The sequence below is a fragment of the Podarcis liolepis genome (genome assembly GCF_965112155.1).
Source record: "Podarcis liolepis genome assembly, chromosome: 3".
Taxonomy (NCBI): domain Eukaryota; kingdom Metazoa; phylum Chordata; class Lepidosauria; order Squamata; family Lacertidae; genus Podarcis; species Podarcis liolepis.
Window position 1 is genome coordinate 581,587 of NC_139557.1, and position 13,413 is coordinate 594,999.

Sequence of the window (13,413 nt, forward strand, 5' to 3'; positions counted from 1 at the left end):
GTATGCTTCTTTCTTTCTTTCTTTCTTTCTTTACTTCTTTCCTTTGTGACAAAAATGTTTACAGGCACATACACACACTGAGAAGTGGGTGGTAGAGGCTTTTATGTTTATTTCTTTATTAAAATATTTCAATAAATATTAAATCAGACAATTAACAGGTGAAGGTGCTGAAGGTGACAGAGGGTGAGTGAAAAAACCAAGCCTCAGGTGGAGAGATGACTCAAAGGTGGGGCTTACCTGGGCCCCTGCTATCAGCACTTCCTGCTGATTTATAGTGCTGTGGTCTAAACCACTGAGCCTAGGGCTTGCTGATCAGAAGGTTGGTGGTTCAAATCACTGTGACAAGGTGAGCTCCCATTGTTTGGTCCCAGCTCCTGCCAACCTAGCAGTTCAAAAGCATGTCAAAGTGTAAGTAGATAAATAGGTACCGCTCCGGTGGGAAGGTAAATGGTGTTTCCGTGCACTGCTCTGGTTTTGCCAGAAGCAGCTTAGTCACACATGACCCGGAAAAACTGTCTGCAGACAAACGTTGGCTCCCTCGGCCAGTAAAGCTAGGTGAGCGCCGCAACCCCAGAGTCGTTTGTGACTGGACTTAACTGTCAAGGGTCCTTTACTTTTTTTTTTTTTGCCCCCAATACACACGTTTTTGTATGCATTTTTGTGTTAGAAAACTGCATCATGAATTTCAAAGAATAGCTGCCTTTTGGTTCATGTGGGTGAATCTGGTAGATTTGCATTAAGATGGGAACAAAATTTCTCCTCCATCCTTAGGCCCCTGGCCTACAATTTTTTTGCCACAATACATTTGTTAAGTCTTTGTTGTTTTTATCTGTATTGTTTACCTACAGGAACTAGCTGTATTCAAGCGCCAAAAGGAACTCCAGGAACTCCAGGGATTCCAGGACCAAGAGGTAAATGCCATAACAATAACAATAACAATAACAATACAGTAAGTTACAATGCACAATACGTAATCAAATCATTCAACTATAATTATGATTCCAAAAGGAAATAAATGGAAACTATTTATAAAAATAATTATTAGATCTTATTTTATTTAGATCTATAGTTGACAATGTTATTTATATCTGTGCTATTTCACAGAGTTTGCAGACAGAGCAACTTCCAGGAATGTGGAACTATAATTTTTGCTTCAGTCAAAAGATTTAGGTGTAGCTTGCAGATCAGTCTGCAAATACAACTTTGAAAGTAATGTAAAAGTACAACAGCATATCAAATTCAGTCTTCCTACTTGGTATCAAAACGTTTATCTGAATCATCTGCAACTAAGAAGATTTGTTTGCTTGCTTGCTTGTTTATTTAACAATCCTACAATTGTTACCCAAATACTTACAACCTGCCTTCCATGCTGCAAGTCATGGATCTCCTCCCATGCCCTTTATGAACATGCTTTACATGTAATCCTAAGAGGAATGCAAAAGGCTAAATATTCCAATCCAAAATTTCAACAGTTCAGAGGATTTCCCCCCCCCCCCAAGTATTTGTTTTTACTTTGGTAAAATGTCTGTCCAAAGGCAACAGCCTCAGTTCCTTGTCTCGGTCGTGGAGGATGCTTTCTTCACTAGGCATGAACTGGAAAGCCACCTTCCCCTTCGCTTCCAGGGCACCACAGGCAGCTCAAGGAACCTGGCTAGTTTGGCTTGATGATGGTTGGCTTGTGGTGATGTAGAGGCAGGCTTTCTCACTGGTGGCAGCAGCAGCGCTCTGGGTTGTTCTCCCTGCTGAAATAGGAGCGGGGGCTGTCAGTATTGGATTTCTTCTAGCTCCTGAAGATGCATTTCCCTGAGCGGAAGATCTGGTTTTATTGTTTTAACTGTTCTTTCAACTTTCCTGTAGACAACTTCTGCAACAAAATCGCTATTACAATTCCCCAGCATTTAAATTATGTGAAAAATAATTTTTAAGTGTGTCCAAAGGCTGGGTATTCCCATTACCCATATTTTGCAAATTGTAACACTACAGCCCTCCTTCAGTTGCACTTAATATATACCCGTACATTAGAAATAGCATGCAGCAAATCTACATTACATAGAAATAAGATATTCCACCACTAGGAATGGTTCTCTCATAATCTGGAAATGCCCTAAAAGATATAACTTACCTAAGGCTAGCTATAAATTTATTACCAATATTTCTATTATTATTTTGTATTTTCCCCTTTAACATGTACATATTTTTATTTATTGCATTTCATTAGCATAATATCTTCAATAATGTAGGTGTGAAAGGTACAAGAGGGATTGCAGGCGAACTCGGTCTGCATGGATCCAAAGGGCTGAAAGGCTCTCTGGGAGATCAAGGTCGTGAGGGCTTAGCAGGCCCACCAGGTATGGTTAAAACCCAAAACACACTTGTACTGTAGACAACTGAAGTGTTCGATTTATGTATCCATGTTTATATATCGCATTTGTAATTTGCTTCTCCAATAAAAATCAAGTTGGTCATGCACACAAATGGAATTGCAAAATATACAGTATAGAACAATGTAATTGCTTTTACAACTGAGGATGATTTTAGATGTAATGTCAACATGTGAAAATATTGCATGGCTCTGAGGCCAAGACCCTGGCAAAAAGCAGTCCCTGTTCACACAAGGATTCTCCACAAAGATGATACTTGGGGCTGTCAACCAAACAAATGCTTTAACCATTTCTAGGTTTTTCATCTGTAAATTAGTACCTCATTAAACAAGTACTAACTGAGCCGTGCCTCTCAAATGTGTTTGTATCTCCACCAATCGATTAATGACATGAGTGTTGACATGAGTAATGACATGGAGTTTCTGACATTGCAAAAGGCATCATGCAGCTTATCCCACAAAGATGTCTCATTCATCCTCTCTCTCTCTCTCTCTATCTTTCTTTCCTTCCTTTTTGAAGGAAAACCTTGAATAAGTACTGCCCACAGTCTGGAGATGTTGGAGCACATATGTACTCACATGGGTCACTTGAGGGACAAATCAAAACAGAAAGAACAAAGTTCACTGCTGCTAAATACCTTAGCAACACAATTCTGCCCAAGGACCATTTGTGGATTATCTTCTAAATTACATTATTATTGTAGTTTTAAGACAACAGGGTGTGAATGCTTTTAATCAGCACTTGTTCAGCTTTCCACTGAAGTCAGTGGAACATAAAGGTGCTTATTTGGCTAAGGAGGGATTTGCATCATCCTGGTTATATTGTTTTCCATTAATCAACTTTAACAAGTTTATTCTGGCAAATAAATTACTTTTCCTAGAATCATAATTTTTTTCTATTTAGGATTTCCTGGGCCCAGAGGAAACAGAGGTGCACCAGGTTTGCCTGGGGAGCAGGGCTTTCCTGGGAGTCCAGGATTGCCAGGTTGGCCAGGCCCTCCAGGAGTGAAAGGAGCTGCAGGTGACAGACTTGGAGCACCCACAGGCCCCCAAGGGGATGCTGGGCCACCAGGAATCCCAGGACTGAAAGGCCCCCCAGGAGATCACGGCTTGCCAGGACTGAGAGGTAATGCTCTTGCTTTTGCCAATGGAGAATTTTAAAGAAGAGAGACTCAGGAAATTTGGTGATAGCAGTTGTGGTGATGCAGAGTTCTGCAATGAGTTCTGCATGCAGCAAAGGTTCTGTAGCCTAGTTTCAAACAGCCCTCTGCACCCTGGCATGTTGCTTTGAAAACTGCAAGGAATTTCAAAATCAGTTTGTGATTTTGCACAGAGAGCTGCAGCTGGAGAAATAGTGAAACCAACATGTTTGCTCCCAAGCAACATATACTTAGCGTAAGTAGGTTCTCTGCATTGCAGCCAGCAGCAGTCCTGCGGTTTTGCTGAAAATGAGCATCCTGGTCCATTGCCTTCATCAGTATTCCCAGATTTTTCACCTAAGATGTTGCACATAATACCAGTAGAGGAAATGAAAATTACTGATTGTTAAGAAAGCAGAACTCAATAAGTCCCATTCTGTATAGACTGCAAACCAGAAAGCTGCTTTCCTTATGAGCGTGTAGGACCTATTCAGAAGGCAGCTTTTCATATTCATAGGCTTCAGAATAAATGTTATTATAATTATTTTCTGGACTGTGAGTTGGAGCTAAGCTAAATTTGTTGACAAAGTAGTTGTCAGGACTGGTCGTTGTCCTCTTCAGATCACCACACAAACACTTCTTGTTCTTTTATAACTTTTTATTGTGTATTAACAAAACAATCTTATAAACGGTTCTTAACTATTATTCCTCAGAGTCACTTCTTTCAGATACCTTCTGAGCTCTGCTTCTCGGTGACCAGCCACTCTCAAAATGGCGAAGGCGCCCTTCCCTTCGCTTTCCTGCTCTTTTTCCTACCCTCCTGGCTAGAGCTGGCTTGTATCTCCCCTCCTCCCAATCTGAGCTAGAACTGAACCCTTGCCTTTCCTGGGAACAGCCAGTCCCTCCCCGTTGTTCCTCTTGCTCCCTTCTATTAGATTCACTGCTCTCCTTCCCCCCTTGGGGAATGCTTTCTCCCTCTGATAAACTAGAAACTTCTAACTCTTCCCTGACATCACCCCCTCCCCTAAGCCCCCCTTCCTCCTCCTCGCTCTCCTCTGTTTCTGAAGGACCGAACCCTATGAACTCTTCTTCCTTGCTATCTGTCTCTTCAAAAATTTCTTGAAGATGCCAGTTATAGGGTTTTGGCTTGTGGGGATATTTTCTATGGAATTCTCTCTGCAATTCTGGAACATTAATTTTTTTCTGCTGGTTCCCATGGGTTCTCAGACTCATCTAACCCTTTCCATGCAACCAAATACTGTAATTTCCTCCTACTTATTCTCGAGTCTAATATCTCTTCCACTTCGGTCTCCTCTTCCCCCATCATGGTGGGGAAAGGAGGTGGTTCCCTTGAACTTTGATACTTATGCACTGACAATACGCTGACAATACACTGACAATATGCTGACAAACACTGACAATAAAGATCTGTGAAATACAGGGTGTATTCTCATATTTTCAGGTAAATGAAGCTTGAAAGCAACTGGGTTAATTTGAGCCTTTACTTGGAAAGGTCCCAATCTCCTTGGTTCTAGCTTTTTACACCTCCCTCGTATTGGTAGTCCCTTGCCCAACTCGCCGGTGCCTGTCTGCAGCTCTCTTGTAAGCCTCTTTAGCTTCTTCCAAATCCTCTTTCAATATCTCATGAATGCACCTCAACTCCTCTATCATTTGTTCTGGTACTGCTAACTGCTCCTCTTGACCTGGGAATGCCCTTGGGTGCAAGCCATAGTTTGCCACAAATGGGGCTCTGCCTGTAGACACATGCATTGCATTATTATACGCAAACTCTGCTAGACTCAACTTCTCTAACCACCCGCTCTGCTGATAACCAGCATAACACCTCAGATATTGTTGTAGTGTTGCATTCGTTCTTTCAGCTTCCCCATTGGTTTGCGGGTGTCTCGCCGACGTGAGGCTTAGCTCCACATCTAGTAACTGCATTAACCTCCTGCAAAATTGTGATGTAAATTGGGCCCCTCTATCTGAAATGATTTGTGATGGCATGCCATGCAACCTAAAAATATTATCTAAAAACATCTTTGCAGTTTCCTGCGCGGTCGGAATTTTGGCAGATGGGATGAAATGCGCCATCTTGGTTAGCATGTCAACCACCACAAAGATCACTGTATGCCTATGTGATGATGGTAGATCCGTTATAAAATCCATAGACACCACATCCCAAGGCCTTCCCGACGTGGGCATAGGTTGCAACAACCCTGCGGGAGCTGCTCTAGGTGCCTTAGCTCGTTGACATACTTCACAACCTCTTACATATTGTGTTACCTCCTCCCTCAACTTTGGCCACCAGAACAGCCGTGTGATTTGATACAGGGTCTTTTCTCTACCAAAATGTCCTGCAGTCAGGTTATCCTCTTAATTCACCTTACCTCTTAATTCACCTGCAGGTACATACAGCATCCCTCTCCTGTACAACAATCCACCTTTTTCCTTGAAACCTTCCTCTTCCCCTCTACTTTTTCTCAGTTCATCCATTTTCTTTTGTGCAAACTCATCTGTTACTGTCAATCGCTGGAATTCCCTGCCGTCCACACCCCCACTGATCCGATCTCAGCATTTCTCGCAACTTGGGAGGTGCTTCTCCTTCCATATACTCAGGTTTGCACGATAGCGCGTCTGCACGAATGTTTTGATGCCCAGGTATGTACTCAATCCTAAAATTAAACCCAGCAAAAAACTCCGCCCACCTAATTTGCCTTTGGTTTAGCTGTCTAGCAGTTCTCCAATACTCTAAATTCTTATGATCTGTTTGTACCACCACCTGATGGTACAAATCCTAAAAACCTCTGTAGATCTTTCTTAGTTTTAGGTGCCTCCCATTTCACCACTGCCTGAACTTTACTGTGGTCCATGTGCACCCCTTTGTGGGAAATGCAATATCCCAGGAACTCCACCTTTTGTGTGTGGAACTTACACTTTTCTAATTTCACATATAATCTGTTGGTCCTCAATCTCTCTAACACCTGCGTGACATGTTTTACATGTTCCTCCACACTTTCACTATATATTAAGAGGTCATCTAAATAAGAGACACAGAACTGATCCAGTATACCTGCCAAGACGTGATTGATGAAGGTCTGAAATACCCCTGAGCCATTTTGCAAGCCAAAAGGCATTACCAAGAATTCAAATGCACCATACTTAGTACAAAAACTGGTTTTCCACTCATCCCCTTCTCTGACCCTTATCAGATTATATGCTCCTCGTAGATCAAGCTTGGTAAAGATTTTGGCTAACCTTACTCTCTCTAAGAGGTCATCTATACGTGGCAGTGGGCACACGTGAGGCTTCATTTGGCTGTTAAGGATTCTGAAGTCACATACTAATCTCGGTGCCCCTTCCTCCCCTTTCTTTTTGACAAAAAAGACGGGAGCACCCTCCGAGGCCGTGGACTCTCTAATAAAACCTCTCTGCAAATTCTTTTGCAGGAACTCCCTCAGTGCTGCAGATTCTACTTCCGATATTTCCGTTCCACCTTAAAAGGGAGCAGGATGTTTGTGTCACAGCCTGCGTATTTCCTGTTTTCACAGGATGTTTCTGTTGTGTCTTTGCTTTTGTTTCACTCTCTCTGTGTCTGGAGACACTGACACAGGCAGTCATGTCTTTCTTTGTTCTGATCAACGCTGAATAAAACTTGTAAATAATGCTCTCCTGAGTGTGACTTTTGCTGTGCATTATCTGCTGATAGAGTGTGCATGAGCTCTGGAATGTGGCAAGATATTTCAGGAAACTCATGTCACTAATTGCTGATACTGCGTGCCTACGGGAGATCGATGGATCGTCCGGCAGACGCCTTGGGGCCATGATGGACTTTGTCTCCCTGGCAGTATCCCAACACCAACATGGTATATATCTTGCTTGGTGGCAACTGTGCCCCAGGGACTAGATCTATCTTGCAATCATAGGGCCTATGTGGTGGAAGTTTATCCGCTTCTTTTTCACAAAAAACATCCCGATAAGCAATATATTGTGACGGAATCTCACTTTCATTCCCCATCAACTTCCCTTCCACCTCTGTTCCCATTACTTCCACCGAGATTTTTCCCTTTTGCCCCAAACAATGTGTCATACAATAGATTGAACCAAAAACCAAAGACCTTTGATGCCAGGCAATCACCGGATTGTGACGATTGAGCCAACTCATGCCCAGCACCATCGGGTGCCCAGCTAGTTTGGTCACATGAAATGCCCTGGTCTCTGAGTGATGACCCATATCCATTCTCATTGGTGGAGTCTCGTAAGTCACTTCTCCTGACAGTAGCGGTCTGCCGTCGGTTGTTTTCACTCGCAGTGGGAAATTCAAAGGTAACAAAGCGATTTTGTGTTCCTGTACCAATTTCTGGTCTATGAAATCTGCTGACGCTCCTGAGTCTAACAGCGCCTCTACCTGGACCCTATGTCCATTGGGTAGTTGTAGTTGTACCTTCACCGTTAGTCCTGGGATAGGTGGTTCCACGTGAGAGCCTTCTATTGTTCCTCCACCCGGCTGCAAGCTCCCATTTCCAGCCGGGGACATTCGTTTCCCTGATGCAGTTCCTTCAGGCAATTGTCTTCTCCCATGTCTGCTCCAGATAGAGACAATCCTTTACGATTGCAACATTGTCGTGCCAGATGCCCTGGTTTTCCACAGACAAAGCAACGTCTCGTGTCTCTTCCTCTCCCTGCATTTCCTCTTACCATGGAAGAGGTAGGAACTGGGAGGGGTCTGGCTGCGCCTAATTCCATGGGCTCTGGCCGCTCTCGTCCTGGCACGTTGCCCGCTCTGCTCTCTGTACTTTCAATAATATTGTTTTCCCGCCACCATGGTCGCCATTGTTCCTTCTTTTCACTAGCCCTCCGTTCCATGCGTAGGCTCAATTGCAGGCACGTTCGGACCAGAGAGTCCAAGGAACTAGGTTCTGGCATTTGGGCCAATTGGTCTAAAATCTCATTATTCAGTCCTTCCCTAAAAAGGGCTGCAACTGTTGGGGAATTCAGATTCCATTTTAATTTCTGCACCAGCAAACTAAAGTTGGACCAGTAAACTCCCACAGTGCCTTTTCCTTGTCTCATTCTCAACAGCTGCCTAGCTGTGGTTGTTTCATGCGCAGGGTCTAAGAAAATCGTGTCTAGATACTGCAGAAAAATTTGTAGATTTCCTAGGGCGACATCCCTTCGAGATATTAGGGGTATAGCACAGTCCTTAGCCCTCCCTTCCAAGAAATTAATCACATAAGCAACCTTCTCTTGCTCAGATTGAAATTCTTTATCCTTTATCTCAATTATGTAAGAAATTTCTGTCTTGAAAGCCATGTATTCAGAGCTTTCTCCCTTGAAGCTAGGCGGATGTACAGTAAATGTTTTACTCACTCTGTTTCCCTGCGTCGCTTGCAACATGGTTTTATGTTCTCCCAATGCTGCTGATAGTATGTCGACTTGACTTTTCAACTGTAAGTTCTGTTGCCATAAGTCCTGTAATGTTAGCTGGAGCACTGGGGTTTCTCCTTGCCCAACTGGCGCCACAGCTCCCTCCATTTTGGCTTCTCCTTCTTTACATATAGTGAAGAGGCACAGAGCAGAAGGTATTCTGTCAGGCCTGGTCGTTGTCCTCTTCAGATCACCACACAAACGCTTCTTGTTCTTTTATAACTTTTTCTTGCGTATTAACAAAACAATCTTATAAACGGTTCTTAACTATTATTCCTCAGAGTCACTTCTTTCAGATACCTTCTGAGCTCTGCTTCTCGGTGACCAGCCACTCTCAAAATGGCGAAGGCGCCCTTCCCTTCGCTTTCCTGTTCTTTTTCCTACCCTCCTGGCTAGAGCTGGCTTGTATCTCCCCTCCTCCCAATCTGAGCTAGAACTGAACCCTTGCCTTTCCTGGGAACAGCCAGTCCCTCCCTGCTGTTCCTCTTGCTCCCTTCTATTAGATTCACTGCTCTCCTTCCCCCCTTGGGGAATGCTTTGAGAAACTGGAAACTTCTAACTCTTCCCTGACAGTAGTCATGACCTTGAAATCTCACTGATTTAAATGGGGACTGAGTTTAATTAATTAAATCCTGATCCAACTCTGTATCTATATGCACTCGATATCCAACGCATAACAATTAATGACACTTGTTATTATTTTTAGGAAGTGATGGCATTCCAGGTCAGCCTGGAGCTAAAGGGCATCCTGGATCTCCTGGCCCTGCTGGCTTGACTGGTTTGCCCGGACCACAAGGACCATTTGGATTCCCTGGACTGCCAGGCCAGCAAGGGATCACGGGCAGAGCTGGCTCACCAGGGTTTGTAGGTGAGGATCGTCCCGCGTGCTTCCCAAATGTGATTTTCCTTGTACTTTGCCTGGGCATCTTTAGCACTTTCCTGGGGAAAGGTGATCTCAAACTACTGATGTGGGACCTTTGGGGGTGCAATGTCATTCCATTAAACTTTCATAGGAGCTTATTATTTCAAGCATTGACATGGAGTAGCTTTTCCCTGTTAATACTGCCAACATGGTACAATCATAGTCCTTTTAAGATTTAAGCCATGGAAGATTGGCTGTTGACTTTAGTTCACGGTGCACACTTTTAACGTCTGCATTATACCAGCTTCTTACATGATTCAAATGTTATGCCACCTGTCAGGGGTTTAGGAGCAGAGGCACGGGCAAGGGAGGAAACAGAGAGCGAAGGGGAGGAGGCAGAAGAAAAGATGAGTGATGACGACGACCCGAGATCTCCTAGTCTTTCCAGTGAATCAGAGGATTCACAGAAAGGAGCACCAGTGGCCAGGGCAAGGGGGGAGTCTAGGGGGGCACCCCAGGAAGATAGAGCCAGAGGGGACTCAGGGGGGAGCAGCTGGAAATCGGGACCAGCGTCACCGCCAGGAAGCAGGGAAGAGGAAGGAAGCCAGGGGGGAAGCGCTGGCAGCTCACCACAGGAGGGAGGGCATGAGTCAGGAGTGGCCACACCTCCATCGGGGAGCGAAGAAACGGTTAAGAGGAAAGTGGAAGGTTGGGCGCGCGCGCCAAGTTCAAATGCAGAGGAAGGCGGCGCAGTAAGCAGTCCCGAAAGGGAACCAGGTCCTAAAGCCCGGCGCAAGGAGGCAGGAGGGTCCGGGTCAGCGTCAGAAGAATCCCGGAAGGAAGAAGCCCCGGGGGGTAGAGGGACCCAGAGGAGGACAGTCAGGCGGAAAAGGTGGAGCAAGGCTAGGATATTAAGTTGGTGCACACGGGGCGGAGACTCAGACGGAGCTTCGCCGACCTAGCTACTAGGCGTAGAGTTGCGCGCAGCAGCGTGAGAATGGAAACTGTAATTCAATAAAGACTTTTACTTAATGATCGCTGGCTAGCGTGATCCTCCGTGAGCTAGGATTTTCAAGCAGCTCTGACAGTAAGCTCCGTCTCCCTCTTGTGGGCATCTACAGCCTCGAGGAGGGGAGAGAAACAGGTGCCTACTAGCGAGCTCACGAACGGCAGACGACATGACGGCTGAGCAGCAGATAGAGGAACTCAGAAACGCAGTGGCACAACTGAACGCCGAGGCTCTTGCATCCAGGAAGAGAGAGGAGGAGGCAGCCGCCGCCTGCAGGGATCTCCAGGTTAGGTTAGACGTGCTGACAAAGCAGACACCCCGGCAGGAGGGAATTGGGTTGGCGAGACGGACAGGCGGGCTGGTCTCTCACTTCGATGGGAACCTGCAACAGTATCCCAACTTTAGAGCCGACGTACTGTGCGCACTGCAACTGCTGCATAAAGACTTTAGAGATGAACAAGAGAGAGTGGGGTTCATCATGTCCCATTTGCATGGGGATGCGAAAGCATGGCTACGCAATTTATGGAGAGATAAGGATCCGGCGCTCCAGAATGCAGATGCCTTTATTAAAGCGATGGATGGGTGTTTTTTATCAAGTATTGACGTGGATCTTGCACGGAAGGAGGTGCATGGGCTGAGACAAGGGAGGGCCAGCGTCAGGCAGTATCATGCCCGCTTTTTCGCCTTGGTCAGTGCCCTGGAATGGGACAGAGATTCGGCTCCTGTAAGAGACCTCTTTTGGGAGGGGCTGCACAACTCGATTAAAGATGAGATTGCGAGGGGGGAGAGACCCCGAACCACCCAGGAGGTCGTTCAGAGGGCACTGGCAGTGGGGGTGAGGCTGGAAGGACGTCCGTGGAGCAGGGACGAAGGGCGTGGAGGGCGCGAACCAGCCGGGGGCCCCTCCTTCCTTCCCAGAGAAGCAGCGCGGGCGCAATCCACGCCTCCGCCAGGAGGAGGAGTCGAACCTATGGAGGTTGGAGGTGCAAGGGCTCAGTCAGCAACCAGAGCCCTAGCACCGGCAGCAGTGAAAGCGAAGCCTCCTAGAGGGAACAGGAAGTGTTACGTCTGTGAGGAGCCAGGGCATATGGCAAAAGAGTGTCCCCAGAGGCCCCACAAGCTCACTGCAGCCTCAGCAATGGTGACTGCAGCAACGCAGCAAGGAGGACCACAGCAGGGAAACGACGCTGTCTGGCTGGAGGAAGAGGCACTGGGGCCCAGCCAGACGTGTTAGTGACGCAGTCCCCAGAGATTTTACAGCCCGTGAACCCCCTCCCGCCCAAACCAGTAGTGAGGCTCACAGCATCTCTCCAGCTGCCCAATGGAATCACCATGGACGTGCCAATCACCATTGACTCAGGCAGCAATGCGGACTTTATAGGGCAGGACTTTGTCGACAGGCACGCTGTGCAGTTGCTGCCGGCCACACTGCCCCTGCAGGTTGTCACGGTGGATGGCAGGGAGCTGCTCGGGGGGCAAGTGGTGAAGCAGACGCCACCAATGGTGATGCGACTTGGGAATCACAGAGAAATCATCAGCTTCAACGTCACTCAACTATCTGACACGCCCATTGTATTGGGCATGAGTTGGCTGGACAAGCACAGCCCAACGATGGCTTGGTACCAGAGGCAGCTGACCTTCGGCTCTTCCTTTTGTGCTGAACACTGCATCGTGCCCAGGCAGGAAGGAGAGGAAGAGGAGTCACAGCTGCTGCTAGGCACGCTGCAAGCGATTCCCCACAAGTACGCTGAATTTTTGGAAGTTTTCTGCGAGAAGGAGGCAGACAGGCTACCCCCTCACAGACCATATGACTGCAAAATTGACCTGCTGCCGGGGGCGGCGCTGCCTAAAGGGAAACTGTATTCCATGTCAGAGGACGAACTGCAAGAACTCAAGGAGTTCATTGATCATAATTTGCAGCGCGGCTTCATCCGGGAGTCCAGGGCAGTGGGGGGCAGTCCCGTATTCTTTGTTAAGAAGCGGGACACGCCCCAAAAGAGACTCGTAGTGGATTACAGGATTTTGAACAGTGTGACTAGGCCATCGGACTTCCCCATGCCCCGAATTGACGACCTCCTCGCAAAGGTACGGAAGGGCAGAGTGTTCACCAAGTTGGACCTGCGGGGGGCGTACAACCTCATTCGCATGCGGGAGGGTGATGAGTGGAAGACAGCCATGTTCACGCCACTGGGGACCTACGAATATAGAGTTATGCCTTTTGGATTGCAAAATGGCTCCCACGTTTTTCAAGCATTTATGCATCACGTGTTGGCGGGACTTCTCTACAAGACGTGCGTCTGTTTCTTAGATGACATCCTGATCTTTTCGGAGTCGCAGCAGGAGCATGACAAACACGTCAAGGAAGTGCTGAGCAGGCTAAAGCAACATAGGCTCTACGCCAAGCTGGAGAAGTGCCAATTTGACGTGCCGGAGGTGGATTTTCTGGGCTACAAGCTGTCTGACAAGGGGCTCGCCATGGACAGCGCCAAGGTTCGAGCGGTGTTGGATTGGAAGAGCCCGCGCAACCGGAAGGAGGTCCAACGGTTTGTCGGCTTTGCGAACTTCTATCGCAAGTTTATCAAGGGCTTCGCGATGC

At 46.7% G+C, this 13,413-nt stretch overlaps 2 protein-coding genes across 3 annotated transcripts in view; one reads left to right on the forward strand and one right to left on the reverse strand.

Moving 5' to 3' along the window:
* COL4A2 (collagen type IV alpha 2 chain) overlaps positions 1-13,413 on the forward strand; it is a 179,053-nt gene that overhangs the window by 121,241 nt on the left and 44,399 nt on the right. For both annotated transcript variants that reach the window (XR_014523928.1, XM_083495038.1), the window contains 4 exons: positions 849-911; positions 2,241-2,348; positions 3,285-3,506; positions 9,653-9,814. Coding sequence is in view for 1 of the 2 variants with exons in the window: in XM_083495038.1 (XP_083351164.1) it covers positions 849-911; positions 2,241-2,348; positions 3,285-3,506; positions 9,653-9,814 (555 nt within the window). In the remaining variant the exon portion in view is untranslated. The remainder of the gene's footprint in view (positions 1-848; positions 912-2,240; positions 2,349-3,284; positions 3,507-9,652; positions 9,815-13,413) is intronic.
* The window catches only part of LOC310703069 (RCC1 and BTB domain-containing protein 1), a 177,436-nt gene that overhangs the window by 16,341 nt on the left and 147,682 nt on the right, over positions 1-13,413 (reverse strand). The window lies entirely within an intron of this gene.